The sequence below is a fragment of the Cinclus cinclus genome, chromosome 4, assembly GCF_963662255.1.
Source record: "Cinclus cinclus chromosome 4, bCinCin1.1, whole genome shotgun sequence".
Classification (NCBI taxonomy): Eukaryota; Metazoa; Chordata; class Aves; order Passeriformes; family Cinclidae; genus Cinclus; species Cinclus cinclus.
Genome location: NC_085049.1, coordinates 31,086,635 through 31,105,334, shown reverse-complemented (window position 1 = coordinate 31,105,334; position 18,700 = coordinate 31,086,635). Strand labels below are relative to the sequence as shown.

General features: G+C 42.1%; 1 protein-coding gene across 1 annotated transcript in view; it reads right to left on the bottom strand.

Annotated features, from left to right (window-relative positions):
* The window catches only part of GRM8 (glutamate metabotropic receptor 8), a 304,251-nt gene extending 293,735 nt beyond the window's left edge, over positions 1-10,516 (bottom strand). Inside the window, exon 1 of the mRNA XM_062491912.1 lies at positions 10,007-10,516. Coding sequence (XP_062347896.1) covers positions 10,007-10,516 — 510 coding nt within the window. The remainder of the gene's footprint in view (positions 1-10,006) is intronic.
* Positions 10,517-18,700: the final 8,184 nt, after the last annotated feature.

Genomic DNA, 18,700 nt, shown 5'->3' with positions numbered 1-18,700 from the left:
TCCAAAATGCTGCTTGGTTAGTACTGGAGATGTGAACTAGCTCACAGATTATGAGTTTTTGTTGTTCAGATGGTATTTGGCAAAACACTTCCCAGTGGGTTGAAACAACAGCTCTGACTGCACTTAGGATTTGAAAGTGGAAGTGTTTGCAACATGCACAAAGAGATGCTGGGTAATAAGGCAAATGTTTACACTTAAAACTTTCTAAGGGCATCATCAAATCCTATCCAACAAAGAAGACATAAACACATTATTTTTCTCTCATGTTTCATGCTTTTTAATGGCTTTTACTTTCATTACAAACACTTCAGTTCTGCCTGAACTGAGCACAAAGACAATCAGCCCTTTAATCCTCAGGACAATACATGTTTTCTTCACACTTTTGAAAGCAAATATAGCAGCTGGTAACTTTTAAATCCTGTGCTTTGTTGTGCAAAAGATGGAAAGCAGAACCATCAAATTTAGCAGTGGAAACCAGTGGCTACTTTACCTAGATCATTTTCCTACTGGTATAAAAAATGTATATTTTTATGATTCTATCCAGTCTAATTTTCAGAAAGCTAGAAGTAGAAAATTTGGCACTTTTCTCATCACACACAACTGGATTAAACTTTAGACAACATATAAAAGAGTACTTCTTGGCAACAATTTTTTTTATAATCAGCCCATATTTTCATCCCTGAAACAATATCCTAGCTCTAGCTATATATGTCTGTGCTCTACAAACTCCTCTTAATGATTAGAATTTGGAGTTTTAGGTTTGTAGTTTATCCATATTATAAAATTATTTGGAGAAGCATGTCAGTGGAGATCAAATTGCCAGCTCCCCCAAGATAATTATTGTCCCATATTAAAAAAGAATAATATCTTTTAATTGAACATATCCCTGACTATTTTCAGACTGCTACCAATAATGGATCAACATGATCATATCTGAAAATTACATAAAGCAACAGAGGATCCCTATTCACTTTTTCTATGTGCCTGCTGGACAAACTCTAATCAAATACAAAGCCTACTAACAATATTTTAATGGACATAGGGCATTATTTGCCTCCAGTTTAAGAGTGATATAATTCACTGGCTTCCTTATAATTCATTGTTCTCTCAGGGATTCTTATTCACATAAGCAACGCTAAAAGTCACACAAAAATCAGACTCTGTTTCCCTTTGGAGTAAGCAGAATTCAACAAGTAGGTCCTATCCAGCCAGCTATAGGAAAACAGAGCCATTACACTACTTGTCTGCATCTCATGAACACATAACAAGCCAGAAATCTGAATCCTAAAACAAGTCATGCCCCTGCAGCAAGACATCCACAGCCTTGGGATTCCAAGGCCTTTGCACTTTCTGTTCAGTGTATGATACCAGCCCTGACAGCCTATTTGTCTCTTTCTGTGGTTTTGGTCTAGTCCCAGACACCATAGCAGTAAGCACAGTCCGAATTCCCCAGGTTTTTTTATGCTGTTCCTAATGATAAATTTGTTCCTGTCTCAGATTGCCAAGATATATTCTCTTCTTCCACAGCACTGTCTTGAAAGGTTGCTTGGACTATGTGGTCCACAGCCAATGAATTTACAGTAATATAACAATATAGCAAACATCTTTTACAAAAGCACTCATATACACACTATATATTCTCTCTTTTCTACTATCAGCCAATAGGTATTATCTTAATATAGCACTGAATTTCAACATGTTCCACTTTATTAAATAGTCCATTTGCATATCATCCAAATAGGCAGGTCAGCCTGGAGACCTCCTGCAACCTCACCTACATTCACACCGCACACCTTCTCAACTGGTAAGTCCTCATCTAGATGGCAGCCCTCAAGGAAGTCAACTCTTCTAGGACACTTTCTGTATTTCAGTGCTACTCATAAAACCAAAGAATGGAACCCAGAAAAGAAACCAGAATGGCAAGAAAACCAGCCCTTTTACCAGTTCATTTCCCAGGCTTTGTTTCCCAAGCATCAGTCCTAGAGAACCACTGTAGGATCAATAGCTTCTCCAATGAATTGCCTAAGTAAAACAGTGCCCATAAGTTTGAACATAGACCTTAATATTTCACAGCACTCTGCAAGTAAAAAACAAAGAAATTTTATCTGAATAAGAGTAACCATCACTTTAGGGGATCAGTGCTCCTGTAATGCAATGGAGTTGCTTAACAAAATTGTGCCCTCTCTGGAAGACAACTGTGATGGCATTTTAAATGTCTCAGAGCCACTCTCAAAGTAAAAATCTTATGGAAATTGTTAGGCACTTTTCATAGAATGATACCCAAAATGGGCTATCATACTTTTGCTACTTCCCAATTTCTAGAAGAGTTATGTGCAAGATGCACTAGTGAAGAAGGAATAGAGATTCTGCCTCTACAAATACCATTGCTACAAAACTAAATGCTGGAGGCACCTTTAGTGAAAAAAACATAAGCCAAAACTGAAAAGATGAATTATTCCAGCTCAGAAAAATCACTTTCGCTTGTGACCCATATTCCCAAGCTGTAAAAGAAATACAATAGGAAGAGAGATCTCACAATACCATGGACTATCTCAGCATTGCTATCAGAAATAGTTTACTTCAGAGAAGAGTTAGAGCTCAGTACCTATCTGAAGTGCCAGACAAGAAATCCTACAGGGAGGTACAAAAAGATAGAGACCGTTGTCCCTTTAGAGTTCGATCTTTCAACAAGCATTTCCCTTTTTTCCTGTTATCCCCATAGATAGATCCCTCTCATAAGTTTCCTAATTTACAGTTCTTCCTCCTGCTGACACACTTAACCTCATAAACTGCAGAAACTGGGACTCAGTCAGAGTCTTGCTCATTAAGCAAGTCTGAAAAAGTTTTCGTTGAAGACTATGGAATGAAATAGCCACTTGAAAAATACTGGCAACAGCGGTCAAAAAGTAGCTCTTCTTAATTAAACTCAAGAAAGAAATAAATGTTGGGAAAAGAAAGAGAAAAGGAGATGAGTAAAATTCCTTCCAAAGAAAAGTGAGGAAGGCTTTAAGAAACTGGCACCACCCTTGCAGGTGTCTGAGATCTTACAAAACCTCCTACCACTTATACCACAGGTTTCCAAAGCCTTCCAATGAGAAGAGGTTCTGATGCAAGTGCAAGCATGCATCGACCCATAACCTTTCTGTAAACAAGAAAGATGCATCCACACTCAAAGACCTGATCCTGTCCCCTTCTGAAAGCATTTTATTCTTTCTATTGAGGACACATACAGCCAAGGGCCAACAGCCTCCTAATTTAAGGCCTCACTTAAATGCTTCATTCTCCTGTCAGAGAGATAGGGGACATAATATCTTGCTGGGAGTACATACAGATTCCAGCCCAGAAGAACCTTTTTGCTTTTGGCTATTTAATGCATTCCCCTGGAATTAGTGTCCTCCAGTAAGACTTTTGTTCTGACGACTACTTTTCTCTGATAAATGCTAGGAAGCACAAAGATATACATTTAAGCACACTAAACCAGTTTAATCCTAAAAGCACAACATGCTTTAGGGAAAATAATGAGAATGGAAATAAGCAAACACACAAAAGCTACCACTTGGCTGTAACACAATAGTGCCAGGTTTCTGATGACAGTCAGAATGCAGGACTATACATATTGCCCAACTGCTACTGTACTGAAACAATTAAACACCAGGGGGGGAAAGTCGTCTTAATTTGGTTCTCATTGTAGCTAATAAAACTAACATTACTGTAGTAAAGCATTGAAAAAGTGTCAATGATCCTTGCAGTGCCTTGGCTTCCCTTCAGTGTGATGTAGGAGCAGAGGAGCTCTATCCTGATAAATCAGCAGCAATGTCTATGGTCGTAAATCACATCATTTCAGAGCACATCTCTCAGCAACAGCTCAGATACCTCCATTGTCAGACTGTCAGGACAGTCCATAACTTGGCCATGACCTGTGCCAGCCAAGTTTCCCCTAATTTTCTGACAGGCTTCAGGAGTCATCATGGGTCAGAAATCATTCCCGTCTGGTCATCCGCATGCAGATCCATGATTTGGGGGAATAAAGGAGTATGTGATATGGGTGTGGATTGTCTGTGTCACCTGACCTCAGCCATTAAAGGGCAAAATCATTTTATCTGCATATGCAGTTCCCTTCATGTGAGGGAAACATGTGTAGATATATATATAGATATATGTATTCCCTACCCTCAGGGAATTAGAAAATCAGATTGTTTGTCTTTAACACCTACGCACTCTTTGAAAGGTGTTCATGTATTGTACTTATGGAATGACCTAAAACCCTCAACATTTTAGGCAGTTTCAACATGCCTACAAAAGCAGGGAAGACATCTCAAACATTTAACTAATGTTAATCAAGCTTCTGATTGTTCCTGTGAAATGCTTAAATGCAAGCAAATCAAAATGACAAAAGAGAACAAAAAGGTCAGAAGATGCTTCTCAAGCCTTTTAGCAAACCAATGAAAAACAAATGAAAGTAACACAAAAAAGCAGATTATCATTTTGCTCTAACCACAGGTTATAGTTCCATTTAGGAATGTGAGAAACCGAAATTCTTGAACTTTTAGAGGAGTATTTAAGGAACTAATATACTGTAAAATAATGAATGAATGCATCAAGTTGGTTCTGTACTCTCTTGCCTCAAGCAGCTTAGCACAAATAAAATTTGATGCTAATCAGTACTAGCAGTTTTCACAGAATCTGAAAACCTATTATTTCCTCTGGCTGCAACTAAAAAATTTGGCAACTATTTCATTATTGATGCTAGCAAAGTACCTCTTGTAGCTATAATTTTATCTTGGTGTTGACCTGGTATTTGCCTCTCTTGACCACACACATTTAACCTGATACTGACAGAAGAATCATGGTTGAGTTAAAAGAGGTTTTCTGCATAATCAAGTGTCTACTGCCATGGAAATATAAAGAGAGATGAATGTTTCTTCCATATAAAAGAAGTTCAATTTTGAAAAAAATATAATAAAGATATTTTCCAGCCAATAACAAGACAAGATGCTCTGGCACTAAACAGATCTATGCATGTAGTAAGCTACAAAAAAGCACTGTAAAATTAAATTGAATGCATTGGTTTCTTTTACAGTTAAAAATTATTCAGAAAGTGCAAATACTACCTAGAACAAAAGTAAAAATAAATACATTCATCTTTGAAACCTGTTTCCAAATGTTTTAGTCATCTTCTCCCTACATACAACAAATGTTCTTCATATTTTACACAAAATTTTCCACATATGTTTTAACCACCAGGAAAAAAATCATCCTATTACACATTTCAAATGGTACACAGTGGAAAATATTGACACATGTATCAGGACACAGCAAACATAAAATGTATATATTTTAATCAGTGCAGCACATTTTTTTATTAATGAGAACTAATATGTTGCGTAAAATTCTTGAGACTCTTCTTTACTTCTTTGAAGTATATAATACAGCTTTTGCATTATGGAAAGGGCCCACAGTCACGTAAGGAACAGACTGACTCCTGCATCTTCCTAGAGCCTTTGAAGTCTGTAATGTTCATGAGGTGCAAACATTTCTGCAGATATAGAGTCTAGACCAGGATCTGTGTATCCCTCAGGCTGCCTCACAAAAATATGTTTCTGGTCTCTGAAATTAGGGGGTAAAATAGTATCACATTTTATTTACATCATATTACTTTCAGGAGATGCACTCCATTGCCACAGTTTAAATCGAAAGCCCAGCATTTATGAAGTTCAGTGAGATAAGCCTCTGTACTATGGTAATGCCCTCATTTCTGGGAGGCCTGTCTGCTGCTCTGTGCATGTCTAGAACACAAGGCAGCAAAAGTGCCAAATGGCAAACATAAAAAGCCAAACATAAAAAGACCTGCAACTAAGCATAAAAATAGCATCATCCAAGAATAGCCCTAGTAGCTGTGCAAAGCTACCAGGGAAAGATATACACTAAAATCCAAAATGAGGCAATGAAACAATTAAAGCAAATAAGCGAAATGCTAGTGGAACTAATATATTCACTCCTAGATTTACTGAAAGAAACTATCTCTTGCATTTTGGATGGTTGCCATAAAGTTGAAAGTGTAACTCCATAATGTCATTTGTACTTGTACTTCTATAAAGGTAAACGTGTATGAAATGTATAAGGCAAATATGCATGAAGTGAATATTAGTCCCTTCAGACAGCACCTATGAAAATGGATTACAGCTCTGCAGCAAAAAGGAAATTTGACCAAGAAGAGGCAATAAGTAATTTAGCCTTGGGAAACTGGTGAAAACAGAAGGCGAGACAAGGAAAGGCCTGGCAAGGTCTGTAGTAAGTAAGGCAAGGAAGGAATAAAGCTGTTGATGAATATTTGGCCTCATGCACACGTACATAAATATATACATGAAAGCTTGAAATCACAATTCACCAAGCATACTGTCCACCCGTCTCAATTTGCATGCAAACCATCATCCCTAGGCTGCTCCCAGTGTGACACCAGCTAGAAGATGTGTGAAGGTGACAGATGGAGTGTACCAAGGAGTTCAGAAATAGTACGTGGGGTTTAGATGTGAGGACGCAAGCATAAACAAACGCCTCTCTTTTTTCCAGCAGATTTTAACCATTGACATAAGTTATTCAGACATTGAACAAGTAGAAGCTTTGACTACAGGGAGCACAACTCATGAAGTGAGCTAAGTTGCACAGTCTCTTGTTACCTGCAAGCCAAGTTTGGGGGGCCTGGGAAACAACCCAGATGCTCATAAGCATCACACAAAACAGATAAAAGTTCCCATCTAGTCATGCCTAAGCTGTCTACAGGAAAACAGAATTTGTGTAAAACAAATAAAAGGAAGAGTAATATTAAGAGTAATATTTTGACAGATTGAGTCAATAGAAGTGTGTCCTTGATGATAGTGAGTGCTGCTTAACTGAGACAGCCAGCTCTTCAGTAGATTCTACCAATGCCTTGTCTGTTTTCTTTGTGAAGCAGCCCACTCCTGATGTTTACTGATAAAAACAACTTAAAATTATGGCAAGTCCAGGTCCGCTTTCACATAATTAATTCCATGCTCCAGTGTTTTCTGTATGTAAAGTGCCTCTGGAAAGTCAAAAACCATCAACAGGTGAAATTTAGTGTGTCCGAATTCATACCTTAATGTTTTGGATCTGCTAAGGGTAAAACCAATGGAAAATCACCCATTAAGCAGCAAGGCACCTGAAAATTCACAGAAGGAGAAAGGACAGAGAAGAATTCAAGGCAAGCCATTTGATCAGGAGAAAGGCTATAGATAGAGGTAATTTTCTGCGGTGGCCTCCCCCACCTCTTCTCATGGAAACACTTAGATAAAAGAATACATTTACTATCAGTTTATGCTATCCACCAGATCATCAGATAGAACTATTGACCTGTATGTTTTCTGTTGTAAAATCGATAAAAGAAAGAAAAAGAAAATTGCAAGAAAAAGAAAAATAGCAGCATGAAATTTCAAGCTGCTGAGAGCAGCATTTCTTAGGCTATGGTTGTGTATTCACATTGAGAGATATATCTCACAATTTCATTACAAATTAAAATTTCGCCAGATAATAATGTTCTTTAAAATATGTAGCCCTGAAATTTAGGAACTTCAGAGCAGGTATTAAAGCAGTAGTGAACTTCAAATTACAGGTTCAACTTTCTTCATAGTACTGTTAAACAGAAATATGGATGAATCACACTCATCCTGGATAAAATGGAAACAGGCATTAGCATGATGGTGATTGCTGACTCCACCGAAAGTACAGATATTTAGCCCATCTGAGTGTTCCACCTTGACATACACCAAGATACAGTAAACACAGTTTCATGCCTCGAGCCTCTATGAGCACAAGCCAAGGTCCAGGTTCTCAGCTACAAAGCTGTGGGGATGAATCAGCTGAGAATTTCAGCCTGTGTCTTTGGTCTGAGTACAACCAATCTGGATTATACATCTAAGTTTTGGGAAAATGACCCTTAATTTCCTAATCCTCTTGACTAGAACCATTGTGAGAGGTTTCTACTGTGCTTCTAACCCAGAGCCTTATCCAGAAGCCTTTACTCATGAAGAGACTCACTTCTGAGAAGAGTAAAAACAGATTTCACATGCTAGCCCATCATCAAACATTAAAGGGTATAATTTATCCTTTTTTTACATTATTAAGAACATTTGTACAGGATCTATATTTAAAACTAAAAGAGATGTCTCCTCCTTTTGCCAGCAGCTGTGTTACATCAATTAAATGGGTAAATAAGATCTTTCCCTAGAGGGGATATCACATGACCCTCTATTGATTAAGACTGCAGTAGAATGTTATTTGCAATCTTATTGCATAATGTAAATCAGGAGGTAGCTGTCAAGGTTTCAGAAGACAAATTGCTGCTATCTTAGACAATTCATAGGCCTCTTTCCTTCTTGCTGCTCTTAATTCACAGTTAATGCATGTCTTACCAGGCTTAGTTTCTTAAATCAGTCTATAGAACCCTATTCAACTCAAAACGGGGTGTAAGTCATAGTCTACATGGCCCTGCATTACAATGGGTATTAAAGTGACCATTCAGTCTATCAGTATTTCAGAAATATGTGTTAGTTAATAGGATAACACAACTTCAAAAAAGGAAGAACTGAAAAATAGACATCTCCTGTAACACGCCTGATGGTTCCCAGGACAAATAAACCTCCCCACCAAGCACAACTACAGAGGTGCTGTCCATATGGAACATTTTTTAAGTCTTAGCCCAGTTTTGTATACTTGATTTTCACAAGTAAAACATATGGCTAGAACTGGTCCCCTACTCTCAAACCTGTGCAATAACTGCAGCTGAGCATCAGTTTTGAGACTGAAAGGACCACCTGACCACAAACCAGCAGTCATTTTACTCCTCCACTGAACTGTAAATCCAGTTCCTTATTTCCTTTGAGGGAGAACCAAAGGGAAGGACTAAAATCTCCTTTCAAATAACTGAAATGCACTTTGCTGAGAAACCATAAAAAAGACCAATCTTTCTCAACTACTAATCAATCTCAGGAAAAACAATTAGAAAACAAGTGCAACACTTTTCAAAACACATAACAGCAATATTGAACATTACCAGAATCTTCTGCACCAAAGTCAAATAAATGGTCTTTAAGTGGGTTTTGGTGATTGCAAAATTGTATGAAATAAGGTGAGATTTCTGAATGGGTGAAAAGAACAGTGGGTGGTAGGACGGTAATACATTCAGACGTAAGTTACAATTGTTTTGTGCGCAGAAATGTGTTCAACTTGCCATCATCTGTTTGCCACTGCAAAGGATTAGAAATTAAATGTGTCCTGCCTGATCATTTCTATCCAAGTTGATTGATTAGAATGTGTTCATCTTCCCATCTAACTTAGCAAATTTAAAGGTGGCAGCTTTATTTTCCATTATCTAGAATGTCTGAGCTTCATAAAGTATTTGGAAACAAATGCCACTAGAACTGTTGCCTAAAAATAATCACTCACAAAAAGATAACAAAGTCTGAAAAAAATACCACCTTGCAGAAAATATGGAGGAGGTAAAATTTCAAGAAAATCAAAGATTTTACAGTACATTTCATTTGGTTAGACATGCACATCAATAGCACTATAATATTACTGGCATATCTTTCTATGTAAGGAAATTATCTGGCCCTCCAAAAAATTTATTTGTGTTAAAATATTATTTTTCATTCTCCTAGAAATTTGAGAAATTAATCCCAACCTAAACTTGATGAGCATAAATACTCAACATGGAGCAAATATGAGTAGTATAGAAGTAAGGATACAAATCCCTAAAGAGTTAAAATGTGCACAGATTGCTCAGAACTTTAAGAGAAGCACTTGGCACCTTAAAATAGGGTCTGCAAACACTGCTTTTAGGTATTTTTACCCCCTTTGCTGTGAAAGGGCGAACCAGTCATTTCAGATATTTTAATGTGAAAAGTGTCTTTTATGAAGGCATGACAACACAACTGCTTCACTTATTTCATTGTTCTTGAAATTTAAAAAGAAGACATAAAATGCTACTTACCTTAAAGAGTCTTAAAATATTTGCGACCATAATGGACACAGAACTTGCTGCAGCACCTATCACACCTGATATCTTGTCTGGCTTAGTGAAAATCGGTGGGTCACCGTTTGCACACTTCACGTCTGAACCATCTTTTTCTATCAATGCTTGCACAAATGTTAAGGACTGCTCCAATGCATAGGTGTCCCTGGAACACGTATCAAGGATACGGACACCTAAGGTGATATTGGCAAGAAGATCAGGGTCTTTATTAATCTGATCTACTGCATACAGCATTGCTTCTAGTCTGTGGATCCCCTTCTCCTTCTTGAGCTCCCCACAAGGCACCCCTCTATCCCCTTTTGCATGAACGGGGAACAGTCCTCCCAAGATGATGTCCCCATCCAGTCGAATGGAGTGGGCATATTCCTGGCCATGAGTTCTTTGCATCAGAGTGAGTATCCAGTAGAATTTGGCTGTTAACAGGAAGAAACAATGGCAGGAAACCAATCGTTTGCCTTCGTATACCATTTTCTCTGAAGACGTTGCTATCCAGTATCCAGGTTTTCTTCTTGCTAAAGGATGAGGCTGACCATTTGAAGCTGCACTTTCTGGAGGCTACCATCAGTGCCCAATAAGTAATATAGAACCATGGGGTAGGTAGGTAGAAAAAAAGATCTCAGCAGAAGTACATAAAATGTGTTTTACAAAAGATGTCCACTGATGGAATGGGTTGGCCAGCTTTTCTGAGACGGTTTTTCAGTTGCTCTTAAATGATGGTGAGGAGTAGGGTAGTATAACTGGTCCTGATGCTAAAAGGAGGTCAGTAGCTTATGTCCTTGTATTTTGCCCTACAGCTGAGGTACTTCTGAAAAAAAAATAAATTAAAAACCAGTGAGAAATACCATTTACTTCAGCACTTTTATACCTTCACAGAGTGTATTTACTTTTGAATAGCAGTTACATCACCTAGGTTTTACTTTCAATGTTCTTTAAGTTAGCAAATCTTGGCCTTCAGTGAATTTGAACACCTGGCTGCACTGCACTATAAGCCAGGAAATTGATGATGCCAGCAGAGCAAGAGCCGAATCAGGGGAACTAAACTTAGCTTGGTGTTCAGATTCTGAACAGTAATCCATATTTACCTTCGTGTTTCATGACACCCCGAAACAGACCTGATCCATAACGTGTTGTATTTTCTGTTTGCCTGCATTATTCTGTTCAACTTTATTATTCTGCCCCAGCCTACAGAAGTGCAATAACCACTTACGCTCTGGCTCCTGAAGAGGTCCCATTTATGACAATGGAGTAATCAGGGCTCCTGAATTTAAGTACACCCTTCATCCAATGCAGTACAAGCACGTTTAATTCATTTGGATGCTAGACTGATTATTTCTCCCATGGAATTCACTTTGGGAGGAGGGCGGGAGGTGGCTAACTATATATCTAAATCTCCTTCAAGATAATGTCTAACACTAAATTATTTTTATGAAAAGGTAGCTGATTTCTCAAGTAAAAAGAGCACAACATATTATGTTAGGAAACCAGCTGAACATCCAACATTCTTTTTCCAACATTTGACTTGAGCTGAGGTTTAACTTTAACAAGGTCTCTGTTTTCTGCTTGCATTTGGACCACATTAAATAGGAACAATGTTGTGCCTGCACTGACATTTGGAGAGATACCACTGATTTTAAGGAGAGGAGGATTTCAGCCTACATATCTAAACACCTGACTGACTGTTACAAATACCTCCAAATTGCCCACACTTTAATTCTCAAATGAAGGCATTTATTTTACTTCAATTCTTAACAAAATTATACATGCCTAAATGAATTTTTAAACCTCTGAGAAGAGAAAGGGAGAACTAATTTTACCTGATAGATAGGCACACTGTGGGCAATTGCATCTGAACCAATCTCTCAATACATCTGTTACAGGCTATGGAGAGCAGTGGACATCCTAGGGTACAATTTACCTCATCCTTTTCTTTGCAGAAGTTTTACTTACTATGAAATTGATCACACTGAACAAGTGCCTCTATCAATGCCTCTACAGAAAATCCAGACATCAGGCTCATCTGTAAATATCTCCTTTGTCCTTAGTGATCTGACTGGTTCCTATCAAAAATATGACCACAGGGGAAGACAACTACAGACAAAACCACAAAACTCTTATATATCGTGTGATAAAAAAACTCAAAATGCACTTTGATAATGCTCTAAATTGATAATCCTCTTCTTAACATTAATTCTGTTGCATGTTTTCCTTACATGAAAACACTAAGCTCACAAAGTAGAGTCTTCAAATGATGGCTGTTTGAAGACCTGAAAATATTCACAGTGGAAAGTCTTTTACTGAATGTGAAACTATCTTACTGTGATCTGGTATTAGAACCAGTTTAAAATGAAATGTTTAATGGGTGTGAATAAAATTACTGCAATTGATAACATCACACAGGACTTTCCATGTCTCTTGACATTTAGTTTGGCTTGAATTTGGCTCACAGTTCAATCCAAGTGGTACAAAATCTGTGCAGTTCTATGAGATAATCCCATCATTCTCCCTTGGCTCTTTTCAGGCACAGAGTTTATAAAGCTGCCTAGGCTTCAGCCCTGTGAGCCAAACTCAGAGTCATCCACAAACTGAACTTGACTCACACTACAGTGCAATTTGATCCAGACCCATAGGATGTTTCTCATACGGTCCACACTATAGAGAAAAGATTGAACCACTAACTAGCCACAATTATATGTTGTTTTGATTATTTTAGTAGAAAAAAACCACAGTTATGGGTTCAAAATAATAAAGAATAGACCTAAAATAGGTATGGAGGCAATTTGCTGTATGGCTCCACAATGAACTCATTAGTCCATTCATGTATGTACAAACCGGGCAGGGAGAAATTCACTAAGGGAATAAAAGATAAAAACTACTCTTATTTAACACTATATGGGCAACAAGAAAGCACCACTGACAAAGGGGAAATATCCCTGAAAGAAAAAAATGCTGTTTTTTCTCTTTCTCAGCCGCAGGTTAATTCCTTACAGCAAAAGAATGTCCAGAAATCAAAGCAAGTGTCAGTCTTCATGCAAACAAATAGTGATGAATTCAGCTATTGTAACCCAAATACTAACAACAACAGAGAAGCTACAGTGAGCCCAAGATCATCAGTCTAATACTTTATCTGGAACCGACTGAAAATCAAATGAATTGGCAATTAGCATTTTTCAACATTATAGTCGTCATAAGCATTAATTGCTTTGCCTCAGCTTGCATGGCTTCCTGAAGAAGTATGTTTCTTAGCTGCAAGTGTCCACTGCTTGTCTATAAAACAGAAATAAAATTTTAAAGTGTTCTTTTTAAAAATTTAAGACCTTTTAGTCTTTTTTTTATGTTACCTAAGAAATAAAAGCTTCTATTATACTGCCTAATTTATTCATGGCACACTGCTTTTTATATATTGATTAACATTACCTTTTACAGAATATTTCAAGTCTGTGTAGCTAAGCAGAAAGCATATGATCTAAATTAATTCCATTTTTATCAATGAATGTTAGTGAAAAAGCATAGGCCTCTGGGCTATAAAGCCTGAATGAACTTTTCTCATGTGTAGAGATTTCATTTGAAGTGAAATGCTGTCCTTTTCCAAACGACCATAAAAGTTTGAATTAATGCAAGTATATTTATATGATTTACCAGGCTCCCCACTGTAGTAGTTGGTGTTCACTAAACACTTGAGTTCAGAGAAAGAATTCATATATTTCCCCAGCACAGCACAACAGTAAGCACATCACAAAGCATCTCTTCCAGTCACCTTGTAATACATGCTTCTCTTGGGTTTATTTCATTAAAAATATCTGGCATTATCAGAACATATTGCTATTTTTAAAGTCAGTATTTCAGCACAAACCTCCACTTGTTCTGCTAGAATATATATTTATTTTTAAACCTAAGGAGGCGGAGTACTGCAAGACAGGGGAGATGGAAACTTCTGCATGTAGTGTCTGGTTCTGAAATTACTTCCTTCACAAAATCATTCAGCTTTATCAGATATTTGGCATTCAAGGTTGTGTATTTTTGTACCACACTGCCAGAACCAGAACATCAGAATGAACCCAGTCCAGTCATTACTCCAGCCACAGACTCATTGCACTAAAAGACAGGCTCATTATGGAACCTCTTTATGTTAATGAAGAGGTCTAAAGAATTATTTCAGTGACAGATAAATACTTAAATAAATATAGGAAATGTTTCTATTTTGTTAACGAGGTTCCTGAAAGAGCCATCTTCAGCTGGCACTGAAGTTTTCGCTGAAAACGTGTAAAAAGACTCAATATGTTCATCAGAAAATAGAGTTTTTTAAAATCTCACAATTACAGACAGCAGCAGGAGCAAGGCATACTCTGTGCAGCATAGACAGGATGGGCATTTTACAGCTGACATTGCTAGGCAGACATACATGAACCCTTTACTGAGGAACAAAAAAAGCTATCAAGTGAGGGGAAAAAATACCTCAGAAAAAATGTTTAAAATTTTGTTTGAGCCAAAAAACTAATCTGTTATTAGATTTAGAGCATGGTTGGAACTGCACTAAGATAGAATAAAGCAAATATTCTGTGAATTAGGATACGAGAAGTTCTAGAGTGAAAACCCATTCACAAAGTATCAGATTGTCCGGTCAATACAAAACTGATATGGTTTTACTGAATGAGAAAAAAAAATCCATTATTAAGTTCTGAGGAGAAAAAAAAAACAAATTTTATTTTTTTATGTTTTACTATTGACACCTTTGAACTATGAAAGAATTATCTTGCTAACATTCATTTCAATGTTCACAAAGTTGCTTCTTTATCCTGTACAGAGTCCACAGGAAGCAAATAGCTGAATTTCCACCCAGAACAGGTAAAAAGTTGCCACCTGCACACAGTAGTCTGACACATATAGAAGATTAATAGGTTTTGCTGACAACAAAAGGGAATTTGAAAAACCTTTGGCCTTGACATCGCAACTCGTAACTTGCAAGAGAATTCTTCACTGATGTAAGTAGTCTTATCTACCTCTACTCTTCTGCAATGGTTTGCTGTGCCCCTGCCACAAAGGCAACCTTTACACAATAATCAGGACTTCAAGGCGAATCACTCTCAGCATCTCGTTTACAGGAGCTATTTCTTCCCTGTGCAGTCTGATGTCTACCCTTAGTCTGATCAGCTCCTTTTCAGATACCCCAAAACACCTGCCTTCACTTCCTACCCTGCAAATATCCATTTACCAAACAAGCTAACCTGTGAAAATCCAGCACATGTCCTTCTGCTGGGGTGAGACTAAGAGAAGCCTACAATGTTTTAAAAGGAAACTACATTGAATGTTTTCCTCTGCCCTTGGCTGGACTTAGAACTTAATGAATCCCATCAGTATTAACACCTTCTAGAAAAGGTTTCACCCCTGGTCTAGCAAATCGAGATTTTCCCAGGCACCCTAGGAGAGCTTTCTCTGACGTTTCTGCTTTCATTTGACCCTCTTCCCCACTAGACTCCCTCCCCAGTCCGCACAGCTGTGTTCAGAGCAGGCTCTGCCGGTGCAGTCCGGTGCTCTGCAAGAACGGCTCTGCCCCCAGAAACGCAGCCGCCCGCCGATATCGTCCCGGGGCACCCTGCAGGAAAGTCCCCCACTGTGTCCACGCCCGATCCCGGCGACCGGGCGAGTTCCCCGGCGAGTGGCCCGGGCGAGCATCGCTCCGCATCCCGCTCTCCATATCCCGCTCTCCGTATCTGGCGCATGGCGAGCCCGTGCGCTCCGCACAGCGCTCCGCGAACCGCACCCGCGCCCTCCGCACAGCACACCGCACAACTCCCCGGACCCCGCACCGCCCCGCGCCGCACGCCGCTCTCTGCCCCTCCGCCCCGCTCCGCCTGCCTCCGGCGCACACCGCCGACAGCCGGCAGCCGGCCACGCACCGGCTTTCCGCGCGGCTCCTCCGTGCTTTCCCGGCTCATCGCGCGCTCGGCACCTTTCCCGGTCCGAGGAAGGGCTACCGCAGCCAGGCCGGCCCCGCCCAGCGGAGGGGCCCGGGGAGCGCCCCCGGGCTGGGCGAGCCGGCTCTCCCCGCGCAACTCCGCGACCATCGCCCATCACCGCTGCGCTTCTCCTTTGAAGGGAGCCCCCTATTGTTCTGCACTTTACTTAGCCGAGCGATTTAGTATTTTTCGTCTCTTCCCAGGCTCATCCGTACCCCAGCTGGCGAGTGCTGTGGAAGGATTCCGGCACAGCCTCGTCGCGGCTCTCCTCGCAGGCTCGCTCCTTCCAGCGAGCGGCCGTAGGACGGGTTTGAGCTGCCTCCCGCCGCGGCCTTGCAGCCGAGGCGACCCGTGGGCGGGGGACGGAGAGCACATGTGGATCTCCTGGCTGGAGCCAGGGCTCCGCCGGTCCCCTCCGAACCCTGGTCCCCGGCCGGGAGCTCTGCACCTCCGTCAGGGCCGATGCAAAAACAAGCGTCGCCTTTTATTTCCAGCCGCCGGTGATTCCCTCCTCTCCTTGCATTAACCGGTCAGCTTTAATGCGCTTCTGCTCCCCCCTCGATGCAAACCTAAGTCTCTTTTAATGAATCCCTGGTCCCAGAGGTCAGAAGCTTGCCAACTCCAAAATGCCAACGCCGTATTTCCATGCACTTTGGGTCACTGATTGATTTTTATTACTTAAGTTTTGTTGTACGCTTTTTGGGTTTGGTTTTCTTATTTCTCTGGTTTTCGTTGCTGTTGCTGCTGGTTGTCTTGTTTCGTTTGGGTTTTTTAACCCTGCCATACATTCACCTGCCAACACTTCGCATTCCTGCAACCAGCACATGCCAGCGCTGGGGATGCTGCTCCACGCCGAGGACACTTAAGCCCTTGCCTCGAGCCGGTACAGCCTTTCGCTTTCCTCTGGGGAAGAAGTCCCCGGAGCTCGGCGGGGATCCTCCTGCCCCTTCCCTGCCCAGGGACGCGGGGGTGTCCCCGGCGGAGCCAAGGAAGCTGAGCCCACCCGGCAAGGTATGGGCGGGCGGCCGACACCTCGCCCGACCCTGGCCCCCGAGAACCTGGCGGCGGCGGGCAGGGCTGGCCCTGGCCCCGGCCCCCTCTTCCCTCCTGGCCAGCGAAACGTGAACAAGGCGATGGGAGCGCGGGGGAACCCCTGTGCCCCCCTCCCCCTGGGGGTGGGAGAAGACCCGGCTAAGACGGCCAGGGGGAGACCTCACTCACTGCTCGGGAGCTCCGAGATTCTTCCTTTTTGCTCGCTGCTGTGACGGCAGCGGGATTTCTTTCGGTAGATCTGATTGGGGGAGGATATCGACAATAAAAATTATAAATAATTAACGCAAAAAAAATAAAAGCTCCCGGCGCCACGAAGCAAGCGGGTTGGATTGTCCGGGATTCCCAGTCCAAAAATCTTAACTGGGCAAAACGCACATTATTTGCCTTCTCCAGTCTGCTTAAAAGAATTAAAGACGACATACACAGATAAACAAATACCTTGATCGAAAAGAGTTGCATATCCATGTTACTGTGGAGGTCCCTGGAATTATACTCGGTGGCGATCGGAAATAGCATGAGATAATTTCTGTACAAGCCTCGTCTCAGACAGCTTCCCTCAGCAGCGTTAGCTTAATATGCGAGAGCTCAGCCCGGGACAGGTATGCAGGAGAGCGGTTTCAGTCATGCTGTTTAATACTCGCGAACAGCCAAGCTGAGCCTGCTCCACTGACTCCTTCCACACTTCTCCTCCCCTCGCCTTAAAAAAAAAAAAAAAAATCCACAAGGTAACTTTTTGTGGTCAGTCGGTCAGCTCCCGTGACGACACCAACCCTCCGCTGCCTTGCCGCTCAGTCGCGGGGGTGGACACACGCACCGGCACCGAGCCGTTCACAGCCAAGTAAGAAAACAACCCCAGCCCCCCGCCCCCGGCCCGGGCCCCGCGCCGGCGGAGCGCTCCGCGCCAGGAGCCCACGGTTCGGAACCCCCGGGAGCCGGCGGGAGCGGAGCGACGCTGCCTGCGCTTACCGCGGCTCTGGCAGGACGGGCACGGCCCGGAACAGCTCAGCGCGGCAGGGCACGGTTCGGCTCGGCACAGCGGGAGGGCGGGCAGCCACACGTGTAGCTGTTCTTGGTGCTGAAGGAGGCGACGCTGCTCGGCTCGGCTCGGCTCGGCTCGGCTCGGCTCGGCTCGGCTCGGCTCCACGCGAATCCCCAGCTGGTCGCAGGCTGCGGCTCCGGGCCCGCCCGCCCGCGGTCGGCACCGCCCTCCCCGCACACCCGCTCCGTCCGGGGCGCGGTGCCCGGCGAACGCGTGCCGCGGGATTTCTGAGCGGAGGAGCCCAGTGAAGGCTGCGCGAACGCAAGGAAGGGGACGAAGAGGGGGTCACCGCCGCGGGCCGGGTCTGTTTAACGCGCTCTCCCCCAGGGTGCGGAGCCTCCATCGCCGTCGCCATCCCCATCCCCGTCCCCATCCCCATCCCCGTCCCCGTCCCCATCCCCGTCCCGCCTTCCGCGGGCGGAGGAGTCGTGTCCCCCGCCACAGGACCGATGACACGAGATCCCGGTTTTGGCTCGCAGCTCGATGCCGGGTGGCGGAATTCCCATTTATCCCCAGGCACCAGGGAGGTTTCGGCAGTGCGGAGCCGGGGCAATCCCGGAGGGTAAGGGACACTGCCGGGAGCACCTCGCCGGAAGGCTCTGGAAG